The following is a 25,999-nucleotide window of genomic DNA, read 5'->3' as shown; positions in this document are numbered from 1 at the left end:
GTCAAGGATATGTTGCTACCAGTTTACTGCATCTGGTTAGCAGTATTCACAATAAGGCAAAGTTCCCTTCTTTTTGGAAAGAGACCACAGATCCTACATTGACAGTATCATATAATCCCTTCTTCCATTTTCAACTACGATTGGGAGTTTTACTTACATTCTAGTGAGAAGACCCAAGTCCTTTATTTAGTCACTTGTGCATATGCATCAAACTGGATTTGTAAAGGATAGAACATCTGATAACCTCATTAAAACAATTAGTCATTGAAGCAGCTGAGAGGTGGCAGCAATTAGTACTGCTTAATTTTGATGCACAGAAACTCTTCAGTAGGACATATTAGAAATTATTAACATTCAGGCTTTTCCCAGGGATTTATCCAGCCACTGAAATTTTTGTATACAGGAGTCATAGCCAAAATTAAGATAGGAAATAGACTTTCTCAACCATTCTTTATAAGGACGGGGACAACAGGAGTGTGCTTTGTTCCTCTTCCTTATTTTGTCCTACACATGGAAATTTTGACCGAGGCCCTGAAAACTGCCCCTTCTAAGAACAAACTATTGGGAATGTTAATTGCAAAACATTTCACTAGGCAGATGACCTTTGAATTTACTGCTCCAACCCAGAAACAGATCTGTATATTATACTTGGGTTATTAGCTGAGTCTGAAAGAGTTTTTGGTTATAAATGCAATCTGATAAAACAAATGCAGTTTGGATCAGCTATTCTCTATCAAGGACTCTAAGATCAAAATATTCCTGTATGAATAAGATGGATGCTTTTATCTATTTGGAAATCAAAATATGTCAACTGGTGTTGGAAACAGCCTGACTTATACTAACATAGTCAATAAATTCAGAGATTTTTTCAACACTGGAAAATGATTTTAGATCTTCCCCAGAGCATTCATGCAGTACAGTGGTATGTGCTCCCTCTAATTATATATGCAGTGGCTTGTCTGCCCAGCCCTCAAGTAATGTTATAGGTAGCTGAAAAAGAATATTGTCTGGCTTTATTTGGGAGTATTAAAAAAACAGAGTTCAGTTGTATAGTCTGACACGGTCAGTAAAAGAAAACAATTTAAGGGTTCCCAATCTTGACTGTACATAAATCAACATTTTTTAATAAAATGAATAATACAAACCGCAAGTCAGTGTGGAAAGCTATATACCATCTCAGATTTACGAGTGAACTCATGGAACCAAGAGGTGAGAGGTCCAACAATACTAATCCATCCCCTGCCACTGAGTTGATGAAGACATTGAGACAAGACACTAGAGTTAATGGGTGCTGAGAAATGGGTAAATGAGCTGGGCTCAATATCTTTCCTTCCAAGGTTAGGTCTGAAGCATCTCCACTTTGAGAAGTGGTGGAGACATAAGGACCACATTACATTCTGAAAGGAGCTATATCAGCATGACTCGGTAAAATGCCTCTTCATCAGTGAAATTTAATAAGTTTGGAGATGGGAGGGGGCGGCAGAATCACTGGTACCAAAATCTTTCAAGTCTAGGAAAGGATTTTAAACGAAATAAATTTAAAATCAAAGATCATCCAAACTTAGTGTCATGGATCACAGAAACTAGTGATGTTGCTTTCAGAGTTTGCAAAGAATTATCGAGTGTGTGCATGGCATTCTTAGAGATTCTGATGTGGAGTTCACTAACAAACAAAATCATCTGGAGGTTGTTTTGAAGCATCAGATGCCAGGTAAGCTAACAGCAAAAAATATCTAATTAACTAGAGATGAAAAAAAGTCTAGACATCACACATTTAATGGTAAGCAGTGCTTGTTTCAGTTTTTAATATGCCATCTAGATTAATGAGAATGTACTCAGTGGCTGGAGATTTGTGTGAGAGATGCAGAGGAAATAGAATTGGTGATTGTCTCCATATCTATTGGGAATGTCCAAGACTAGTAGAGAATTTTAAAACAGATGTGCAAGATCTTATAGTCAGGATCTGGTATGCCAGCATCTGCCTGACTCATTCTCTGCTTCTGATATCTTTCATGATGATGGCTCACTGATTTTTAAAAGGAATGATTTGATTTACTTACAATTATTTGCTAGAAAAAGGCCTTTGAGAGGTACTGTAATAGACCTTACAAAAGAACGTCACTCCCAACACATGAAAGTTACTGATGCCTAGTCCAAACGGAAGCTTATTTCCAGACAGTCCCCTTGGAAAGTGTATTGTGCTGAAACACAATAAGCATTTGAAGACTTAGCTACTAAGTGGGTCTTGATAACTGCTCTTATATAACTTTATAAGTTACAAGTATTAGTAATTATTACCAAGTGATTTAGCATGGTTTTAGGCAGACCACTACTGCAATACACATTTTTGTAGTGGTTTACCTAAGATTGCTTTTTTGGTTTGTCTGTTATTCAGTGTTGGTGAATTTCAATAAAATTTTGTTTATGAAAAGAGACACTACTTCGGAAGTTAGCAAGAGATGACCAGCATGAAACTGGGTTTCTCTACTGTTGCTCTCACTAGCAAGCAAGTCAGAAAAGCCAAAGGTGAATATGCTTATGCAAACAAGCCTTTTCAATAGAGAAAACATTTTGACAAGAAAATGCCTTGAAAGAAGGGGATCCATGGACAGACATGCTGAAATGGCTGGTCAATGAACCTGGAGAGAGGAATAAGACAGGCCACAGGAAAGTAACTCACACAAATATTGTAAAACCAGAGAAACACTAGCTCTGAATGTGTGCTGGTTATGTTATTGGAACCCACTAGAAAACCTTTTTGATTTGCAAATATATGACTTCTAGTAGAAGACTTTCTTGCTTCCATTAGTACCTGCTGTATGTCCTCAATAAATAGGTACCTAAAAGGTATCACAACCCACTCATCCAGGAAATCAGATAAAATTGTTTAGGGTCAGGATGTATCACATACCTCTGTCCTTGTGTGAGTAGATCCAGTCTATGAGGAGGCGTGTGGTAATTGCTCCTGGCCAGTTCCAAAAGGAGGAGAAAGTACAGTGGCATAAAATCTTAGCATAACAGTAGATGTCCTTCTCTTCACCACTGCAGTATTATTTACTAAAGGGATTGTCTGCCAAGGGTAGCCCAATGTCCAGCCAGTATACCAAAGCCTTAGGGTTTCATGGATGTCGTATGTCACACGTATGCTCTTCGCTCATAGAGTAGGGCATAAAGTTTATTCTGCAACTTTTTAAACCACTACAGGTACACTTTCTACACCCCCCCCCCAAAAAAAAATATTTTCTATTGTAGCTGGAATTTACACTTCTGTCCCTCATGTCTAATTTGCTCCTTTTGGCTTGAGTAGGGAATATCAGTCTGACAAGCCTGATCTGCAAGGGCATGGAATGCATTATCATGGAACTTATAAACAAAGACATTGGCAACCTTCAAACACTGGACCCCACCCAGTTTGGGTTTGTGAAGGGCCGATCTTGCCTCCTGAATCTGACTGACTTCTTCGAATCAGTCTCCAGAGCTCTGGACGAGGGTAAGGTAGTACACACAGCCTATCTGGGCCTCGCCAAGGCCTTCAACACCATCCCCCACTCTGGAATCATAGATGAACTTACTAAGCTGGGCATAAACCCCTACATCACTCGATGTGTTGCCAACTGGCTTACTGACAGAACCCAGACTGTAAAAGTAGCCGACTCCAAATCCAGCTCCAGACAAGTGACAAGTGGAGTACCTCAGGGTTCAGTCCTGGGACCACTCTTGTTTGGCATCTACTTCTCTGAAGTACAGGCCAACACTAAGGGACTCTGGCTAACAAAGTTTGCAGATGACTGCAAACTGGGAGCCATTATTGAATCCCCAAATGATGTGGATATTCTAGAAAAAGGCCTTACAGAAACAGATGCCTGGTGCCAGAGCCATGGGCTCAAGCTTAATGCCGAGAAATGTATAGTTATCCCCTTTGGAAAAAAACATGTACCCATGAATTACCACATAGGTGGCAGGACACTAAACATCGAAAGTGTGATGAGAGACTTAGGGACACAGGTGGACAGTGGTCTCACTTTCAATAACCACATCGCCACAACAGTCAGGAAATCCTTCTATGTGGCACACCTCATCACTTAGGGCTTTTCATCCAGAAAAAAGGAAGTCATTGTCCCACTGTACTCATCCCTCATTAGACCCATTATAGAGTATAATGCCCCGTTTGGTATGTACCTCACAAGACATCTGCAACAGCTGGAAAGGCCACAGAAATACCTCACTAAAAGAATCACAGGCCTAAAGCAGATGCCATATGCAGAACGTCTAAAAAAAACTCCAGCTATACTCTGTGGCATATCGTCTACTCAGAGGCGATCTCTGCTTAACATACAAGGCCATGTCAAACCCTGAGCTGTTGGACATGCTCCACTTAAAGAAATCCCAATCCCTCAGAGCCACACGCTCCAGGGATCTAAACCTTGTCATCACAATGAACAAAACATGCTGGAGGGATATGTTCCTGACCCAGAGACTCCCCATACTCTGGAATAGACTGCCCATATATGTCAAGCAGAGCGCCTCATTGGCCCTCTTCAAAAGGAACCTTGAGGATTAGATGGGTGATAGGAAATTCACCCCGGGGATCATGTCAGTTGCCCTGCTAGACAGGGGCCCAGAGAAGTAAATATTGTGGGAAGAAATATCCAGGGAATTGTTATGGCTAGGCTTGCATAGGCCCTAGGGCTGATAGCCTAGTACCAACCTATGAACCTATATGGCAGGGTGATGTGGAAATAAGAAAAATCACTTCCTTATACTGATATTTTGAAATGACAAATGGACCAGAGCAATGGCAGAATGCTATACAAAATTTGTTTTGAGGTTCTGATTCTTACTAGAAGTAGTCCTACTGGCCGAGCTTTCTGCTATCTATTAAGTTAAAAGCTTGCATTGCTGCCCACTTATGCATCCATACAGGTGTGTGTGTGTGTGTGTGTTGGGGGTAAAGATGACAATTTCTTTTCTTTTTTTTTTTTTTTACTGGACAGTAATACTGAAAGCATTGATTCCCTCTGCAGAAATAACTCAGTAGCACAAGAAAACCAAATGGTAAAGTTCATGGTACCATGGCATGCAAATGGGGTAGTAGAGGTAATGAAAACCTGACGCTATTCATGTCAATCTCTCCAGTTCTGTTGCCCAGCTCCTTAAATAGTGGACCAAACTTTTACACTACAGTGGTTTCAAGACAAAGTCACTCCAGTCTGCAAGTATATCATTAACGTGGGTCTATGTTTAACTGTCGAACATTACTTTAATTGAACAGCTGTTTGTTAAACACTAATCATGAACCTTACTTTAATCGAATGGCCACATCATCGTAACGATTTACATCGAACGATGATAGTTGGTCAACATAAAGGAATGCACAAGGAAGTATTTACTTACCGGTAACTTAGCTATAAGGAAAACTGTCCTTTCCTGCTGTAGTGCAATTTTGGAGTTGGTATATATAGTTAGTGGGGAGAGGGAGCTGTGCCCCCCACAAGAGGAAGATTAGGTGAACACTAGACACTCGTTATGTGAGGGGCTGTGCCCCTCACATCCCATGCTAATGATATATATACCAACTCCAAGATCGCACTACAGTGGGGAGAGGGCAGGTTTCCTAACAGCTAAGTTACCAATATGTAAGTACTACCTTACGCTTCCTTTATGTTGGCCATCTATCATCGTTCAATGTAAATCATTATGATGATATGGCCTTTCAATTAAAGTAAGGTTCAGTGATTAGTGTTCAACGATTAAACATAGAGCCCATTAACGTTACAACCCTATAATGCTGGTGATTCAGGAAGACATAAATGTTTTTAGAGAGGTCTAATGTTTGGCTGGGAGGGACATACACACAGAGCTGCCCCTTCATTACCTATAAGAAAGGTGAAAAAAGTACAGTAACCACGGAATGCCCTACCACTAGACACCAAGTAATATATATTGGAGTTGCTTTAGCAACTCACATCAGAACATGTGTTAACAGCTTATCTTCCACAATCACTGTACTCCACCAGCACGCTGCGTTGCTACCATGGAGTTTACCCTGACCATCTCACCTGCATGTACAGAAGACTGTCTACAGTGTAAGCCCTGGAGGCCTTTCAGGCTGTAAACTTCAAAATGAATGAATATTCATGATATTAGCTCTAAGAATAATGCCAATGTAAACTCAGCCTGAAGCTAAGCAGAGTAGGACATGCTGAGAAACTTTCAAATTAGCACAAAGAAACAAATTAAAATGAAATACAAAATAAATATTATATAAATACATTCCTCAAAATCCATGATGCTTTTTTATCTCAGGTTATATCAGACTGGATTTGAGTAGAACTGATTTCATCTCTGATTCCATTAAAACCTGAATAAACTGTAGAGATCCACCTGCTCAGGATGACTGTTCCAGATTATGAATGCACAGATTACAGTTCAGTTCATAAAGATTTACATGTCTGCAGTCAGTAGCCCTAATGAAATGTTCTCCCTCTCAGAAGAACGTCAAATGAAATTTGCAAATGAGCAAGATGATGCATGAGTTCAGCAGAACTGAGATGATAGTGCAACTGAGTCTTCAAGTACTGAATGTCTCTTAAAGAGGATATCACAGAGCATTTTTTTGCAGTTTTAACTAAAATAAATGTCAAGAAGACACAGTTTCCTGGTCCAGTGCAGTGGTGACCACCAGCTAAAGAATGTCCCTTATAGAGAAGTGCTATTGTGCCAGCCCCTAAACTTTCAGTTGTTTAAAAAACACAAATATGTTTAGGAGGTCTTAGGATATGGCATGTCTGTTGTGCAATGATAGTGGAAAGACAACCATCTGGCAGGCTCCCAATGTATCATGGTAACAGCAGCATACTCAGTGCAGTTCCTTCCTGTCCCGTACCACCTGCTGGACAAATTCCTTCCACAGTTCCATGTGCAAATCAAATGAGCAAAGGCCTTGCTTAATTAGTTTCCTTTCTATTATGTTACAACAATGGCAGAGTCTTCTGTGCTGCTCCCCTGATCTAGTCCCACTCGTCGGATAGAGTCCTGGTACTTCTGTTTACCCAGATCAATGATGGACTCAATTTCATCAGCAATATCTTGTCTCCCACTATCTTGCATGGCCTCAATCAGTCTCTTTACACTGTCAGGTGCATCCATGTTCTTCCGAGCCCAGGAAAAGAGCATTTCCAGAATCTGTCTATCCAGGTCTTCCCTGAAACATAAAAATTGGAATAGCTAGTCATTCCATCACAATGATAATGCATTGAATCATCTTTAAAAGGCACTATAAAATTGCAGAATTACCAGAAATGGGAAATAGGTAGTGTTTTGGGTCTACTTCACAAAAGTGAAAAACCAAAAGACTGAATCTGAAAATATTGAAAACATTTTTAATGCAGGGGAAAGCCCCCTTCTGCACCCCCACACCCTCTGCTAATTATCTATACCAACTCCAGGACTGCACAACAGTGGAGAAGGGACAAATTCCATCTTTCAGTGTTTTCAGTTTTCAGTATTTTGAAACTGAGTTTTTTTGTTTTTTCAGTCTTCTGAAGTAGGCCCAGTATTTTAGATCCCCCCTGAACTCTGACAGAGAACGACATAGCAGAATAATAATGGCAGTGACTTCCCCATACTATGGCAAAACCAAGAAAGACAAATAAAATTGCTCTTAAAAATAAATGTAGCAAAAGTTTTGGTCTGTCTTACTAATTTTAACATCAAAGCCAAAGGAAAACAAACTTGATATGTATGTTCCAAGTTCCATACTAAGAAAATACTGTATGTCAACTAAGCCTCAAATACTATATACCTAAAGGATAACACCAGAAATTCTCTAATTCCTGAAATGCAAGAAATGACCGTCCGACTACAGAACTTCAAACACTAGCACTCTACAGAATGACCCAGAGAACTCTACCGGTCTTAAGAACAGTCTGCCATTCTAAGTATTCTAACCTTCGGTGTAATGCAACAAGAGATTATTTAATAAAATAAAAACATCACAGATTTCCACATTCTATGGCAAGCTATCTCCACTGTTAAGAAAGAAGAACTAAAGGTGGGAGAGTTCAGGGATGTTAGGTGTTCGCCTTGTGCTACGGCTTCAGAAGTACAGGGGTAGAATCTGTTGGACTCCAACAACAGCTGCATGTGGCAAGCAGAAGGAAGATAATGTTCATCAACAAACTATCTGGATAGGAAAGGAATAACAGCAGTGAAGAATGGGGCTGTGAAAATGGAGGATGCTTTAAACAATCAGCAAATATGCTAACATCCTCTAAAGTGCTGCTACACCAAAGAATGGGAAAGGCAGTTCTCCACACCAACTATTGAACATGTAGTTAAAGTGGTATAGGCCTTGTCGCCCTGACTAACTAAGCACAGAATCCCGTTGGAGTGATGAAACACTATGGCAGAATGACAGTGAGCATTCTCACTGAAAGGCAGTAACAGCTTAGCAAACATTTAAACCAGAGACGGTAGAGACCATATCAACTCAGAAGAATCTCGGCCCTCATCCCAAAATCAGATAACTAACAAAATAAACATGGCAGAGAATTTACGGAAGATTAAAGTTTCAACTACAACGCATGCAACCAGGAAGACTAAACAAAAATGGTTAATGTAGTATAATAACTGTTTAAATCAATCTGTGCATGCACTGCTGAATAAGGCACTAGCTCTAACGTCTCCTTATGAAATACAAGCAACATTATATGCCATAAAGTAACCAGAATTATAATGTACATTTCCAAGAATTCATCATCTCACATATAGTGACTCGCTGTACCCAAAAGTGATCGTATTCCACAATGATAATGATGTTATATACAAAAGAATTAAGATGATGGTGTAAAGCATAAGGTTAAACTATTTTTAATACTTTAAACTATCAGTAGCTTAGTTTTTTGTACTGTGACTGCCACCAGCAAGCAAGCAAGCATTTGTGGTAGGTATATATCTATGGAATTCCCACGACAGCCGAGATCAGAAAATGTATTTCTGGACATTTCCCCATCCAAACCAAGCATGTAGCAGGGAACACACATATTAGTGTATTAGTGGGGCTGGTGCCTGAATACTGGAACAACCACTCCCTAAGACAACGTGAAATGATCCCAGTTACTCATTTTGACTGAAGTTAAAATCTCATCTCCTATTCACCAGGTGATACAACTATATAAACGTCATTCTCATTAGGGGTAATTCATAATTATCGACCAATGGATAGGTAAAGCCAGTCTATAACCGAATGGGACAGTTTATTTTGAGCAAAAAAAGGGAAATTGGCTAGACTTAAAATGACCCACAAGGGCAACTAGTCTAGTAATTAACTACAAACCTATGCAACTCCTTTCGCTCAGCAGAGATTCTTAAAACAAAGCAAATGTGTCAGCATACCCATCATAACTAAAATGTTGAAATAATATAAACAGTGTTGCAGAAATTACCCAAATGTATGGGAAATAGCTGCAGGCAGATGTCAGTCCCTTGGTCTGATATTTTTCAATAGGCAGGAAATTCTTATAAGCAAATACCTGCAGTCTCAAGCCATGACCATTAGGACCCTGTCCATAAAACAGAATGCATCAAATGCCATACTCATTTAAGCCTTAGGAAAAAGCAAACAGAAATACTATAACAAGGAGTTATTTTGAGGAAGGCTAAAGAATCCATGACATTCTGAAGATGGAAAAAAAAAAACACACATAAGCATAGTGCGATTCTTGGCTGGAGTGCGGGGAGAGCCTTCTGTGTGGAGTCTGCATGTCCTCCCCATGGTTGGGTGGCATTCGAAAGACATGTGTAAATGGGCGTGCCTTCGTTGAAGGTTGGACGTTGAGCTGGCACCTTGGCATTTGTGAAAATCTACTGCTAATCATTAGCGGACTGGAGTTCCGCTGTGGCGACCCCTAACCAGGAAAAGCTGAAAGACAAACAACAACAAGTGTCACGAAAGGAGATACTGCCAGCCCAGCTATCTGGAATTTTGTAAATAATTACAGTGATTTATAAAAAGTTTACACACCCCTGTTAAAATGCCAGGTTTTTGTGATATAAAAAATGAGACCACAATAAATAATTTCAAAAATGTTCCCACCTTTAATGCAACCTATAACAATTCAATTGAAAAACAAACTAATCTGTTAGGGGAAAAAAATATAAAAAATAAAAATCGTACCATAAGCTGGTTGCATAAATGTGCACACCCATAAACTAATACTTTGTTGAAGCACCTTTTGATTTAATTACAGAATTCAGTCTTCTTGGGTAGGAGTCTAGCAGCATGGCACATTATGACTTGGCAATATTTGCTTACTCTTCCTTGTAAAAGTGCTCCAAATCTGTCAGATTGCGAGGGCATCTCTTGTGCACAGAGTCCTCTTCAGGTTACCCCCACAGATTTTCTATTGGATTTAGGTCTGGGCTCTGTTTGGGCCATTCCAAAACTTTAATTTTCTTCTGGTGAAGCCATTCTTCTGTTGATTTGGATGTATGCTTGGGGTCATTGTCGTGTTAAAAGGTGAAATTCCTCTTCTTCTTCAGCTTTCTAGCAGATGCCTGAAGGTTTTCGGCCAAAAGTGACTGGTATTTGGAACTGTTCATAATTACTTCCATCTTGATTAAAGCCCCAGTTCCAGCTGAAGAATAGCAACCCCAAAGCATGCTACTGACACCACCATGCTTCACCGTGAGGATGGTGTTCTTTTGGTGATGCGAAGTGTTGTTTTTCCACCAGACATACCTTTTGGAATTGTGGCCAAAAAGTTCAACCTTGGTCTCATCAGACGATAACACATTTTCCCACATGCTTTTGGGAGACTATTTATTGTTTTGCAAATTTTAGCTAGGCCTGGATGTTTTTCTGTGTAAAAAAAGGCTTCCATCTTGCAACCCTACCCCATAGCCCAGACATGTGGAGAATATGGGAGACTGTTGTCACATGTAGTACACAACCAGTACTTGCCAGAAATTCCTGCAGCTCCTTCAGTGTTGCTGTAGGTCACTTGGCAGCCTCCCTGACCAGTTTTTATCTTGTCTTTTCATCAATTTTGGAGTGACGTCCAGTTCTTTGCAATGTCACTGTTGCCCCATATTTTCTCCACTTTTTGATGACCGTCTTCACTGTGTTCCATGGTATATCCAATACTGTGGAAAAATTTTTTTCACCCTTCTCTGACTGATACCTTTCAACAATGAGATCCCTTTGATGCTTTGTAAGTTCTCTGCGAACCATGGCTTTTGCTGTAGCAGGCAACTGAGTAAATATTAGGAAAATTCTACTAGGACAGCTAAACTTTATTTGGGTTAATCAGAGTCTCTTTAATTGATGGCAGATGTGTACCCAAGAAGACTGAATGCTGTAAGTGGATCAAAAGGTGCTTCAAAGTATTAGTTTAAGGGTGTGCACAATTATGCAACAAGCTTATTGTATGTTTTTTTTTTTATATGTTTCCCCTAACAGATTTGTTTTTCAATTGAATTGCACACATTATAAGGTCACATTAAAAGTGGGAAAAGTTTTGAAATTATTTATTGTGGTCTCATTTTTTTATATCACAAAAACCTGGCATTTTAATAGGGGTGTGTAAACTTTTTATATCCACTGTATATGTCATTTGTGAATACTAACATGATTTATATAGAAGTGCAACAAAAGGAGATGCTGCCAGCACAGCTGTGTGGAATTTTATAAATGGTTGTGCGTCATTTCTGAATGTTAACATGCTTCATGTAAGATGCTCGTCTTGCAGATATATTAGAACTGCATGCCATATTGTATGCCTATTACTCTAGCATGTCCAAAGGTCAGTCAATTGTTTCCTCTTCAGTCCAGCTGGTGAATCAGGGAATTTTGAGGCAATGTTACAACTGTCTCATGTACACTGACAACCCTCTCCTCCTCCAAACAGGTTCAAATATATGTGAGAGATGCAACTATTTAGCCAAACTGGAGGCTGAGCTCTCTCATCTCAAAACTGGTGTAACCAGTCAGGAGGAGAAGGTAACCTCACACAACACAATTCCAGTATCACATAGTCCCACCACATCAGCGAACCAAACACATAAATACACAAAAACATACTCGGAGGCTCTAAAGCAACAGAGACCTCCAAAGCAGACATCCAAGCAAACGCTACCTCAAAACAAAACACACACAATCACATAACCCACAAAGTCAGTGTGCCAAGCAGCCACAGCCCTTAAGGCTGAATAACACACCTGATACTCTTGTTATAGGTGACTCTATTGTCAGACACACTGACGTCCCGCTCACCAGGCTGAATAAAGAGAAGGTCACAGTAGGGCTGCCTGTCGGGTGCTAGGATCCGACACGTAACGCAAGCACTCAGGTCACTCCAAAGCAAATACAAATATGACTCAGTCATTGTACATGCTGGTGTGAATGACCTGAGACATACCTCCCTGGACTACATGACAAGAGACATAGAGAAGCTCTCTGATCATGTAGCCCAGGCTGGTATGACCCTGACCTTGAGCAGCATCTTCCCCGGATGTGCCTGCCATAGGTACGTTTACAGCAATGTCCCTCCCATACTCTCATGGCCTCCCTGCAAAGGGGGTAGGACCTGGTTCCTCCTTGTTTGTTCAAGTACCAGACGACCGACATGTTGTCTGACTGGATGGCAATCACGGCTTGGGGAAGGTGATCGTGTAGAGCTTGCAATGCTAATAGCACCGCCCTCATCTCCAGAACGTTGATGTGAAGAACAGACTGCCCGAGCGCCACGTGCCTTGAACCGACCTGCCCAGACAATGCCCCCCCCACCCTGTCCGGGAGGCGTCCGTAGTCAGCGTGGCGACGGGGAGTGGGGGGACAAAGGGCTGACCCGGATTGAGGTTGGAGGTTACCAGCCACCAACGAAGGTCCTGTTTGCATTTGTCTGTAATCAGTATTTGGTGGTTGAGAGAAAGGTCCTGGTAAGACCACTGAACTGACAGAAGCCACTGGAGAATCCTCATGTGCAGCCTTGCAAAGGGAACCATGAGAATGGCGGCAACATGGAACCTAATAGTTGCAACACCATCCTTGCTGGAGCCCAACGTCTTTTGAGTAGAGTCCGGACCTGATTTTGGAGTGTCTCTATTCTTTCTGCAGGAAGGAAGACCCGCATTTGTCTTGAATCTATTTCTGCTCCAATAAACAGAATACGCTGAGATGGCTGCAACACGATTTTGACCAATTGAAGGTGATCCCCAAGGAACTGCCCAATTTGATAGTGGCTGTTAGATTTTCTAAAAGTAGATGCTTGAGGTGGCAGTTAGGAGCCAGTCGCTAGGTAGGAAACAGCTGGAATCCTAAACTCCTCAGGTGAGCAGTCACTACTGCCAAACATTTGGTGAACACCTGGGGCTGTGGTGAGACCAAAGGGCAGAGCTCAAACTGGAAATGACTGTCTCCCAGGCTGAAGCGTAAGTGTCTTCTGGACGCAATTTATTAATATGTGGTAGTAAGCGCCCTTGAGATCTATGGAGCACATCCAAACACCTTTCTCCAACAGCGGAGAATGGATTGTAAGGTGACCATCCGAAATTTGGACTTCTTTACTTAATCGGTTGAATTTGCTGAGATCCAAGATGGGTCTCAGTCCCCGGTCTTTTGGCACCAAAAGAACCTTGAGTAAGTCCCTGATCCGCTTGGTCTGGGGACAGGTTGGATGACTCCTTTTCGCAGCAGTTTTGATACTCGAGGCTGCAAAACCCGCTGACTGGGTGGAGGGTGCGGGATCCTTCGGGTTGGTGGGGGTAATGTTCTAGGGAATGGTGTATCCTCCGGCATATTCAAGCACCCATTGGTCCTGAGTAATCTGTCTCCAGGCTTCTAGGTGCTCAAAACGACCCCGACTGGCTCGAGCTGCACAGTCGGGCACTCCTTCAGGGATGTTGGAAGGAGGAGAGCCACAAAGGACTCGTGGTCTCCAGTGTTGCGAGGGCCTCGCCGCTCTGGGACGGCTGCTTCCAGAAAAATTTCCCCTTCCTCTGCCTCTAGAAGGGAGTCATTCTGCTGTGGCAAGTAAGGCTTCTGAGATTTACGAACCACATCTTCCCACCCCTTCGAGCCTTGGGATAAGGCCTGAAGGAGTGGAAAACCGGCTCACAGCAGCCAAAGTCTTACCCTCCTGCTCACAGCGAATCAACGTGTCCTTTACCTTGGGTCCAAACAATGAGGACCCATCAAAGGGAGCGCCGGCAAAGGAAGACTTGAAAGCCTCCGCAATGACACAGGCGAAGCCAGGCTTGTCTGAAGCAACTCCTGTACCGCCTTCTACTCGCTCCTTCAGCAGCATAAGATATGAGCCTCATGGAGGAGTTAGATAAAGAAAAAGGGTAGATAACTGAGCCAACCGACTGGGCTAACTGCTCAGGTAAATTACAGAGAGTCTGACAGCTCCTTGACCAGATCTCTGCAGCGTAGTCCAAATAATTCAGGGACCTAACGTAAAGGCCGCTGAAGTCAGGCTTGACCATCTCCTAGACGTTGTCATTTCTGAATGTTAACATGCTTCATGTAAGATGCTCGTCTTGCAGATATATTAGAACTGCATGCCATATTGTATGCCTATTACTCTAGCATGTCCAAAGGTCAGTCAATTGTTTCCTCTCAGTCCAGCTGGTGAATCAGGAATTTTGAGGCAATGTTACAACTGTCTCATGTACACGACAACCTCTCCTCCTCCAAACAGGTTCAAATATATGTGAGAGATGCAACTATTTAGCCAAACTGGAGGCTGAGCTCTCTCATCTCAAAACTGGTGTAACCAGTCAGGAGGAGAAGGTAACCTCACACAACACAATTCCAGTATCACATAGTCCCACCACATCAGCGAACCAAACACATAAATACACAAAAACATACTCGGAGGCTCTAAAGCAACAGAGACCTCCAAAGCAGACATCCAAGCAAACGCTACCTCAAAACAAAACACACACAATCACATAACCCACAAAGTCAGTGTGCAACAGCCACAGCCCTTAAGGCTGAATAACACACCTGATACTCTTGTATAGGTGACTCTATTGTCAGACACACTGACGCCGCCACCAGGCTGAATAAAGAGAAGGTCACAGTGAGCTGCCTGTCGGGTGCTAGGATCCACAGCAAGCACTCAGGTCACTCCAAAGCAAATACAAATATGACTCAGTCATTGTACATGCTGGTGTGAATGACCTGAGATACCTCCTGGACTACATGAAAGAGACATAGAAGCTCTGATCATGTAGCCCAGGCTGGTATGACCCTGACCTTGAGCAGCATCTTACCCTCACCTAGAATGATGCCACAGTACAAAGACAAAATGATCGATTTTAACAATTGGCTAAAATTTTGGTGTCATTCAAAGGGGATCCAGTGTCTGTCAGCCTGGGATGACATGCTCGACAAGCCACGTTGCTGCTAGGGACGGCTTGCACCTGTCACCACTGGGCTTTGGATATTGGCAAAGGCTCTTGCCACCCCATAGTGCCTTTTTAGGCAAGGCTCAAAAGTCAAACCCACCCCATAGACAGCACAAGGAACAAGAAACTAAGGGTAATGCTGCTAAACGCCAGAAGTCTTAACCTCAAGATGCACACTCAAGCTCTCCTCAGTATGGAGAACATCGATATCTGTGCAGTGACAGAAACCTGGTTCAAGGCTCCAGAGAGCACCCCAGCACTACCAGGCTATACCTCATATCATGCTTTTCCCCAAACCCGGACCGAACCACAAAAGGAGGGAGTTTCCATATTTATCAAGGATATCCACACCTCCAGGTTAGTGGCATTGCGTATCGGAGACCATCCATGTGCAACTAACAGTGGGCAAGACTGCTTTTCAGTTTATAGCATCCTACAGACCACCCTCTCAAAGTCAGGAATCCCATCGCTTTCCTGAAAACATTGGAGAACATGAAGATCTCTCCAACACCATTATATTGGACTTCAACTACCCAAACATTGACTGGGGGCACTACTCAAGCCCCAGCACCTTAGCCCAAAGATTCCTGGAAATTATAAACTCAAATGCTATGGAACAACTAGTCACCACTCCCACAAGAGGGGACAACATACTAGACCTGATCATTACCAACATGGGGACTCTATGCTCCACACCAGAAGTATATCCCTCATTGGTAAGATCAGACCATAAATTAATTTCACTGGATGTCCACATCCCGACCCCACCCCAGCCCAGAAAACCACAGTGAAAACTTCTCAAAAGCGAACTTTTCACTTCTCAAAACCAAAGTGGAATCCTTCAAGGCCCCAGGGCCAGTGGAAACTACGCCCAAACTGCAGAATCCTATATAAATGCATTCTCGGACATCTCCAGGAATGCATGGATCATGCTATCCCAAACAAAACCAAGACCCAATCATCCAAAGGCAGGCCCAGTCTGGTGGACCCTGCCATAAATAAACTGTACAACAGAAGGAGGAAGCTACTACATGATAGAGCAAAATCCCTAATAGGAAGGCATCTCTGATCAGTACTAGCAAAAATTACGATCCCTCATAAAATCCAGGCTAAGCCAAGTGCCGGACCAAAGAAATATGTGGTATTAAGCGTCCCCCCCCCCCCAAAAAAAAAAAAAAAAGTGACCATCCGAAATTTGGACTTCTTTACTTAATCGGTTGAATTTGCTGAGATCCAAGATGGGTCTCCAGTCCCCGGTCTTTTGGCACCAAAAGAACCTTGAGTAAGTCCCTGATCCGGCTTGGTCTATGGGACAGGTTGGATGACTCCTTTCGCAGCAGTTTTGATACCTCGTAGGCTGCTAAAACCCGCTGACTGGGTGGAGGGTGCGGGATCCTTCGGGTTGGTGGGGGTAATGTTCTAGGGAATGGTGTATCCTCCGGCATTATTCAAGCACCCATTGGTCCTGAGTAATCTGTCTCCAGGCTTCTAGGTGCTCAAAACGACCCCGACTGGCTCCGAGCTGCACAGTCGGGCACTCCTTCAGGGATGTTGGAAGGAGGGAGAGCCACGAAAGGACTCGTGGTCTCCAGTGTTGCGAGGGCCTCCGCCTCTGGGACGGCGTCTTCCAGAAAAATTTCCCCTTCCTCTGCCTCTAGAAGGAGTCATTCTGCTGTGGCAAGTAAGGCTTCTGAGATTTACGAACCACATCTTCCCACCCCTTCGAGCCTTGGGATAAGGCCTGAAGGGAGTGGAAAACCGGCCCACAGCAGCCAAAGTCTTACCCTCCTGCTCACAGCGAATCAACGTGTCCTTTACCTTGGGTCCAAACAATGAGGACCCATCAAAGGGAGCGCCGGCAAAGGAAGACTTGAAAGCCTCCGCAATGACACAGGCGGCCAGGCTTGTCTTCGTGAAGCAACTCCTGTACCCGCTTCTACTCGCTCCTTCAGCAGCATAAGATATGAGCCTCATGGAGGAGTTAGATAAAGAAAAAGGGTAGATAACTGAGCGCTTAACCGACTGGGCTAACTGCTCAGGTAAATTACCCGAGAGGGAGTCTGACAGCTCCTTGACCAGATCCCTCTGCAGTCTAGTAAATGTGCCAAATAATTCAGGGACCTTAACGTAAAGGCCGCTGAAGTCAGGGTACGCTTGCCGCACCGATCCATGCTCTAGACTCTTTATTAGGAGGATGGACGGACGCCGGCCTCTGCTACATCTTGCTGGGTAGCAGATGCCACCACCATAGCATCTACTGCCACCCTTGGATAAAAATTCTTTGTCCGTGGGGCGAAGGAACTTGTTGGGGCGAGCAGGCACCGGTTCCACAGAATCCGGTGTTCCCACACCCTTCAAGAGATCAAATCCAGAAGCTCATCGAAGGGTGGAGACACCCAGGAGGCGGAGGGCTGAGCCCCAAAGGCCTTGAGGAAGACCGACTCCTCAGCAGAAGGGGGTTTGGACTGCCAGTCGCCTCGTTGTTTAAGGATTTCTAATATGTCCGCGAAGGAGACATCATCCGAGGACGACTTTGGGGACCCCTCCGCATCATCGAGGTCGGTATCTGATGTAAGAGACTCATCAGGGGAGTCAACGTGTTTCCTCTTACACAATTTCTTTCTGGGGGGTTCCTCCGAAAGCGCGTCGGAGGAACCTCCAGGAAGAAGGGAACCACCCGTGGGGGTATCCTCAGGCCTAGGGGCTCCGCTGTGAGACAGGGGAACTCCGGAAGCACCAGTTTCCAAATCCATGGAAGGTGGTGGTGAAAAGGTCAAGCAGCCACAGAAGATTTGGCTAAGGCACTCCTCATAGCATCGGCTGGACCCCAGAATCCTGGGAAGGTCCAAACCTCGAGGCCACAACGAACGAGCCCCTGTCACGACGCACCGAGAGGGAGACTAGGGACCAAAGAATCGGGCCCGGCACCCGGGGCCGACAGAGGAGGTCCTCGCTCGAACCCCGACCCAAGAGACGGGTAGAAGTAAGAGTCGGAACCGACTGATTACTTCGACCGATCCACCAGCACCGACTCCAACGGTGCCGAGGCTGTTGGAGGAGGAATCGACAAGGTAGGATGGGTGGTCGGCTCCAATACCAATTGGGTCAGAGCCGACATCAATTTGGTAAAGACTGGAGACTGGAAAAGCTTCTGAAGTACTCTGTCTATGTCCGAATCGACATCCTCGAAGATCGAAGAAACCGATCGGGTCCGAAGACTTCTCCATCGGTTCCGAGACAAGGGGACCGCCCGTAAAGGTTCCATAATTATCGGCGCCGAGGAAGATTCCATCACTATTTCAATTTCCCTCGAGCTGATAAGGGCTTCGCGCCGAGGGGAAGTGTCTGAGCATGTAACCCTCATCGGCTCAAGACAGTGGAGCCGATGAAGGTGACACACCTCTCGATGCTCGAGCTCGCTCAAACTGAAGGAGTCGAGGCAGGAGACATCGAGGCAGACCGTTCCACCCTCGGCTCCGGCGTCCGTGGAGCCAAGGAGAAGCCTGCCTAGATTTTTTAGCTGTCGGTTCCGACGGGCTGGTCGGAACCGACGATTTCTTTTTCCTTTGGGAAGTAGGAGAGCCAGAAGTCAAAGCTTCCTCAAAGGATGGAGCAATAAGCCCCTTTAAAATTAACTTGTTTTTCCTCTCTTGGAGGACTCGAGAAGAAAAAGCGTGACATACACTGCAGGACTCTTGAAGATGTTTGGGTCCTAAACAGTACACACATAGCGCGTGATCATCAGTTATCGACATTTTATAACTGCACTTAGTGCATTTTTTAAATCCTGAAGGTCTATGTTCTTTAGACATTCTTCCACTAAACAAAAACTAGATAAACAGGAAATCGACAACTAATAAGCAAGTGACACAAAACTTAACAGGCCTAGGCCCCTCTAAGTTAAACGGGACCGTTGGTCGACAAAAAAGACACAATCACCACAAAATTACCACAAAATACCGCAAAAAAAACTTCTGCCAATCACAAAATCACAACAGTATCACAACAGTAGCTGTTAAAACAGCTTTTGGGGAAAAAGAGATTTTTCAGACAAAAGGTTCTATCTGACTAAAGTACTTAGCTCAGCCAAGTCCGAGACCACGTCTATGCTCTTGAGCGGCAAACGAGATCTGGGGAACTAGTGGTGGTGCATCCTGGGATATAGAATAGCTCAGCCAATAAGAGACTGCGTTCTATTGTATTCGGTGCCGAGTCGGAGCCGAGGATCGGCTCCGAACCCATATGTATTGAATGTAGGCGAGATAGGATCACATTACATCCAGTACTTGCCAGAAATTCCTGCAGCTCCTTCAGTGTTGCTGTAGGTCACTTGGCATCCTCCCTGACCAGTTTCTATCTTGTCTTTTCATCAATTTTGGAGGGACGTCCAGTTCTTTGCAATGTCACTGTTGCCCCATATTTTCTCCACTTTTTGATGACTGTCTTCACTGTGTTCCATGGTATATCCAATACTGTGGAAATTTTTTTTTCACCCTTCTCTGACTGATACCTTTCAACAATGAGATCCCTTTGATGCTTTGTAAGTTCTCTGCGAACCATGGCTTTTGCTGTAGCAGGCAACTGAGTAAATATTAGGAAAATTCTACTAGGACAGCTAAACTTTATTTGGGTTAATCAGAGTCTCTTTAATTGATGGCAGGTGTGTACCCAAGAAGACTGAATGCTGTAAGTGGATCAAAAGGTGCTTCAAAGTATTAGTTTAAGGGTTTGCACAATTATGCAACAAGCTTATTGAATGTTTTTTTTTTTTATATTTTTCCCCTAACAGATTTGTTTTTCAATTGAATTGCACACGTTATAAGGTCACATTAAAAGTGGGAAAAGTTTTGAAATTATTTATTGTGGTCTCATTTTTTTATATCACAAAAACCTGGCATTTTAATAGGGGTGTGTAAACTTTTTATATCCACTGTATATGTCATTTGTGAATATTAACATGATTTATATAGAAGTGCAACAAAAGGAGATGCTGCCAGCACAGCTGTGTGGAATTTTATAAATGGTTGTGCGTCATTTCTGAATGTTAACATGCTTCATGTAAGATGCTTGTCTTGCAGATATATTAGAACTGTATGCCATATTGTACAGACGGTGTGCTGAAGAGATACTTTGTAAAGTTCTGAGCAAAAATGTATATACACTATTGTAACTGTTTAAATGTTCATATTTTAAGAGGGGAAACTGGAACACAGGAGATTATCTTGCAAAACTTCAGACTAATAGTTGAAATTAACTTACTTACTTTATGGCTGGGCCATAAACAAAAGATGATCTCTCTCAATTTCAGTGCAGTAACAGATACAATGTCTAGAACTAGAAGTTTTTGTTATTGTCTTGGAAGTATTTATTTTTTATGACTTCTAGAATCTCTCTTAGATCTAAGAGAAGCCATTGTTTATGTATTTTCACAGGTAGATGCTAAATGCTACTAGCTGCACCAGAGGGGTTTTCACCTGGGATACAATCAGATGATAAGAAGTGCTGTCATGCTGCAAGCTACTCCAACAGTAATATTTGAAATATTAATTTAAGAAGTCTCTGAGAGAGAGAGAGCATTCTATATTTTGTCTTTGACCTCACAAGAAAATCCATTCACCACGTCTGTCTTGCTTGCTCTGTAAGTAAGTTAACTAGGGTACAGTAATTTCTCTTAGATACAGTCAGGAATATAGTGAAGTATAGTTTAGATGTTTTCTTTATTTATTTGAGACTGTCCTGCAATGTTGTTTTAAATATTTCCTGTGATTTTGAACTCTGATGCAACTGCGATTATATATTGAGTATTTTCTTGTTATTTTATTATTTATAATTAAATATATTTAAACCTTTCAATGTGGCTGATCTTTGTGAGACGTATTTAATTTCTGAGAGTACTTGCATATTTCAAAAATGACAATGGATTCAGTTCCCAATAAAATTTTTGCTTGCATATTTATTTGGTGACGCTGTGGGCCACTCCTAATAGCCTTGCTCTTGGTCAATCTACCATTTGGATTAATAGTAACATTACACAGTAAGACTGGACACCCTTTGTTAAGGGCCTTACAGTAGCTGATAAGGACATGGCTGGTGGCAGTGATAACTACCTTATATTCTGGGCAGAAGGGGGGGCATAGCTAGTAAACCTGTGCCAGCCTTTCCCAGATGTGTGTGTGTGTGTGTGTGTGTGTGTGTGTGTGTGTGTGTGTGTGTGTGTGTGTGTGTGTGCACGCGTGCGCAGGTGTGTGTGTGTGTGTGTGTGTGTGTGTGTGTGTGTGTCAGCTAATTCAACAGGGACACGAACCACTGGTTGGACAGAGAGGGTGCTTGAGGTCTTGGCTTGGCCACTCAGCTGGGATCTAAACTCTATAGCTGTTCCAGTGGGGATCTGGAGAAAGAGGGAGAAACCAGCCCCGGACTGACTGTGTGCTCTTAAGGGAAACTGTACCTGATGCAGAGAGCTGCACCTGGAAATACTGTGTGTGAACCTGTCATCCTCCCAATGTACGTCCCCCACTGGCACTAGTGGTGAGGAATTGAGGATCCTTGATTACTGGGCCAGTGTTGGGGTGTCACATATATTGGTTGGCAGTGGTGGGATATCCACATATTAGAATTCAGTGGTGTGGAGATTGAGTTCCTGTAATCTGTAAACAGTGGTCACTAAAGAAGGTGATTGTACTCTCAAATCAGCCACACAGTGCACATTCAGAGTTTCATATCACAACAGTTTTATTTTTTTTTGTTAGCTTAGTTAGTCAGGGAGAGCAGGCAATGATGTCAGCAGAGAAATATGGCAAGCTGACAAGGAGCCAGTTGGCTGAGATGTGCCAAGATAAAGGACTGGTGCATGCCAACTTGACTAAAGCAGACAGGATTGCAGCCTTAGTCACAGCTGCATCACAGACAAGCAACCGGGAAGATAATCAGACTGGCCTTGGGGATGTACAACTCTCAGAAAATGGACAGTTCAACCTTTCCACAGAGGACTTAAAAATCAGTCTAGAGTTAAAGAGACTTGAACTGGAGCCCAAACATTTGGAAATAAATCAGCAGAGAGACTGAGACACCTGGAGGCCATAGAGAATGAGAAGCTGAGACATCTGGAGGCTGAGGAAAATGAGAAACTGCGACATCTGAAAGCTGAGGAGAATGAGACGCAGCGGCAACATGAAACGTAGATGGTGACTCATTGTCAGGGTCATGGAGGTAATGGGGAAGGGAATAACCAAACACCAGAAGCAACAAAGGTCAGTAAATTATTTCCACAATTTACAGAGGGGAATCATTTTGACAGTTTCATTCATATGTTTGAAAGGATATGCAAACAGTATAATGCTGATAAAGGGCTCTGGGTACGGTTCCTGACCTCCTTACTCTATGATAAAGCTCTAACTGCTATTTCTAAATTGTCTGATACTGATTGCTTAAATTGTAATACTGTTAAAAATGTGTTAAGAGTGTTTTAAGCCAACACCTGAAGCTTATAGGAAAAAGTTTTTTGAGCATAGATGCAAGGCAGATGAAAGTGTGTGTGAACATATTTCTGAACTAAGCACTTATTTTCATAGGTGGGAGAGTGGGTCTCAGGTCACCACTTTTGTAGGACTAGCAGACCTTTTGGTCAGGGAACAAGCCCTTAGCACTTTGCCTGAGGACATGAGAATCTGGCTGGCAGATAGGGAATGTAACCCCGCGGATGAGTTGGAGAAAAATGGAAATCTATACCTAGCAAGCAGAGCATCACTGCACAAGAAAGGGATACCCAGTGCTGCTCATGGATCTAAGGAAACCCATGGTGGGCAGCTTAAACCGCCTGAACAGAGTCCGCCAGTAGCAGGGGAAGCCACTAGTCCAGGTACATGTCCAGGACCCGGGTTAAATATTTTAAATGCAACCAGTGGGGCCACGTAGCATATAGATGTCCACAGAGGCAAGATGGGGAGCAAAAGGTGGGAGAGCCGGTAAGTGGGAATGACAGAATGCCAGCAGTAAGTTGTCTAGAGGCAACAAGGGTACCAAACTACCACAAGAGGTTATATCCTATCTTAGTAGATGGAAAACAGGCCACTGCTAAGAGAGAGACAGCCTCTGACCAAACCATTGTGAAACCTGCAATGGTTAAAGAGGAGCACTACTTGCTCAAGCAGTCTACTCCAGTCAGAGCTTTAAGAGGGACCCCATTCAAAATACCTTTGGCTAGGGTTCACCTTGACTGAGAGGTTGAAAAAGAAAGCAAACAAGTAGGTGCATTTGAGGATATCCCTGCAGATGTCCTGATAGGGAATGATTTTGATAATGCAGTACCTTGTGTACATGCAGTGACATGCAGTCAGGCTTGGAGACAAGCATGTGGGTCTGGTAGCCTGGGGGGAGACCTAGACAGACCGCAGACTTGAAGCCAGGACAGGTGTGGTGATTACCTCAGGGAGGGAGCTGCCCTATAGCAGTGAGACTGAAGGTGAGCCACAGCTGCTTGTGGGTACTGATGTTCCCTTGGACACAGTGACTGCAAGGGCAGAAGTGAGTAGCAGTACCCAGGCTGACAGTGAGGCACTGCTGTCAGAGAATACCAGACTTCCTGTGGAAGGGGAGCTAGAAAGGGTTACAAAGAGAGAGTTGAGACAGGCTCAGCTCTCAGACCCTAGATCACAAGCCCTGAGGAAGGTAGCCAGGGAGGCACCTGATTCTCAAGGGAAGAGGGAATCTGTATACTGGGAAAAAGGGTTGCTGTATAGAGAGTAGACCCCTGAGGTAGGGCTAGAGGGTGAGAGAATACAGCAGCTGGTAGTGCCCAGAGCCTACCGTCTGGCACTTCTAGCCATAGTCCATGACATTCCCTTTGCAAGGCCATATGGGTATAAAGCATACAAAGAGATGTATTATGCAGAAATTTTATTGGCTTGGGATTTCCAGAAATGTAACCGGGTACTGCAGGACCTGTGAGCAGTGGCAAAAAATAGGCAAGGCATGAGACAAGGTGAAAGCTCCTTTAATGCCGCTGCCTGTGATTGAGGAGCTGTTTCAGAGGGTAGCTATGGATACTGTAAGGCGTCTGGGTACTCCAAGTTCCACAAGGAAAAAGTATACTCTAGTGGTAGTAGATTATGCTACCAGATACCCTGAGGCAGTGGCCCTATCCTCCATTGAGGCATAAAAGGTGGCAAATGCTTTATAAGAGATTAGCAGCTGGGTAGGTTTCCCAAATGAAATAATGACTGACAGAGGTGCCAATTTCATGTCAGACCTGCTGGCTTGTCTGTGGAAGCACTGTGGGGTGAAGCATTTAAAGACCACCCCCTACCATCCCCAGACTAATGGTCTTGTTCAGAAGTTAAACTCTACACTCAAGACCATGCCACGGTCATTTGCAGACCAGTTTAAGATGGAGTGGGACACATAGTTGCCCCATCTGTTGTTTTCTTACAGAGACATGCCCCAGGAATTAACAGGTTTTTCACCCTTTGAGTGGCTGTATGGGCATAGGGTGAGGGGACCTCTAGATTTGATTTGTGATGAGTGGGAGGGTGAGTATGAATCCCACTAGGAGTCTGTTGGGGCATATGTCCTGAACCTCTGGACAAGGCTCAGGGAACTCATGGGCTTCGCCCAGGAGAACTTGGCAGACGCCCAACAGCAGAAAAAGGTCTGGTATGACAGGAATGCTTGAGCTAGAGAGTATGTTGTGGGGCACAGCAGGTTATGGTTCTCATTCCTGCCACACACAACAAGCTGCAGGCAGCTTCGGAGGGACCCTTCAAAGTGGTAAGGAAGGTCAGTGATGTTAACTACATGGTAGAACTACTACGCAGGAGCAAAAACTGTACCATGTTAACATGATGAAACCTTACCATGATAGGGAGGCCCTGGTGCTAAGTATCTGCAGTAAGAGGTAGGAGGAGTCTGAGGTGGATCTATAGCTACAGGGAGCCAGCCAGCAAAATCCCAAATTACTATGGTAGGGCCTAGGGTTGCAGGCATATGACAGGAAAGTGCAGCACTGTACTGGGGTCAGCAATGCCAAGGCAGCTGGAATTTCAAGACACGGAATGGGTAAGGTATTCCCAGATAGGCTCAATCCTCTCAAGCAGTGTTTCTCAAGGGTCACTTGAAAAACTAGCTTGTGTCTTTGAACGGGGGGGGCAGCCCAGCTATCTGGAACTTATTAAATAATTATATGTCATTCGTGAATATTAATATGATTTATATAGAAGTATAATGAAAAGAGATACTGCCAGCACAGCTGTCTGGAATTTTGTAAATGGTTATTTGTCATTTCTGAATGTCAACATGCTTCATGTAAGATGCTTCTGTTATAGATATATTAGAACTGCATGTCATATTGTACAGACATGTGCTGAAGAGATATGTTGTAAAGTACTGAGTAAAACTGTATATACACTATTGTAACTGTTTAAATGTATATATTTTGACAGGGGAAACTGAAACACAGGAAATTATCTTGTAAAACTTCAGAATAGTTGAAATTAAGTTACTTTACAGCTGGCCCACAAAGATGTTTTCTCTCAGTTTCAGTGCAGTAACAGGAACAATGTCTAGAACTAGAAGTGTTTTTGTATTGTCT

General features: G+C 43.4%; 1 protein-coding gene across 1 annotated transcript in view; it reads right to left on the bottom strand.

Moving 5' to 3' along the window:
* Positions 1-6,277: 6,277 nt before the first annotated feature.
* Positions 6,278-25,999, bottom strand: part of PIDD1 (p53-induced death domain protein 1) — a 1,004,177-nt gene continuing 984,455 nt past the window's right edge. The window contains exon 15 of the mRNA XM_044059769.1: positions 6,278-7,204. Coding sequence (XP_043915704.1) covers positions 6,967-7,204 — 238 coding nt within the window. The 3' untranslated portion in view covers positions 6,278-6,966. The remainder of the gene's footprint in view (positions 7,205-25,999) is intronic.

This window comes from Protopterus annectens, chromosome 17.part0, assembly GCF_019279795.1.
Source record: "Protopterus annectens isolate FY-2018-M chromosome 17.part0, PAN1.0, whole genome shotgun sequence".
Lineage (NCBI taxonomy): Eukaryota > Metazoa > Chordata > Ceratodontiformes > Protopteridae > Protopterus > Protopterus annectens.
Note: the sequence above shows the minus strand (reverse complement) of the source record. Positions and strands in the feature narration are given on the sequence as shown.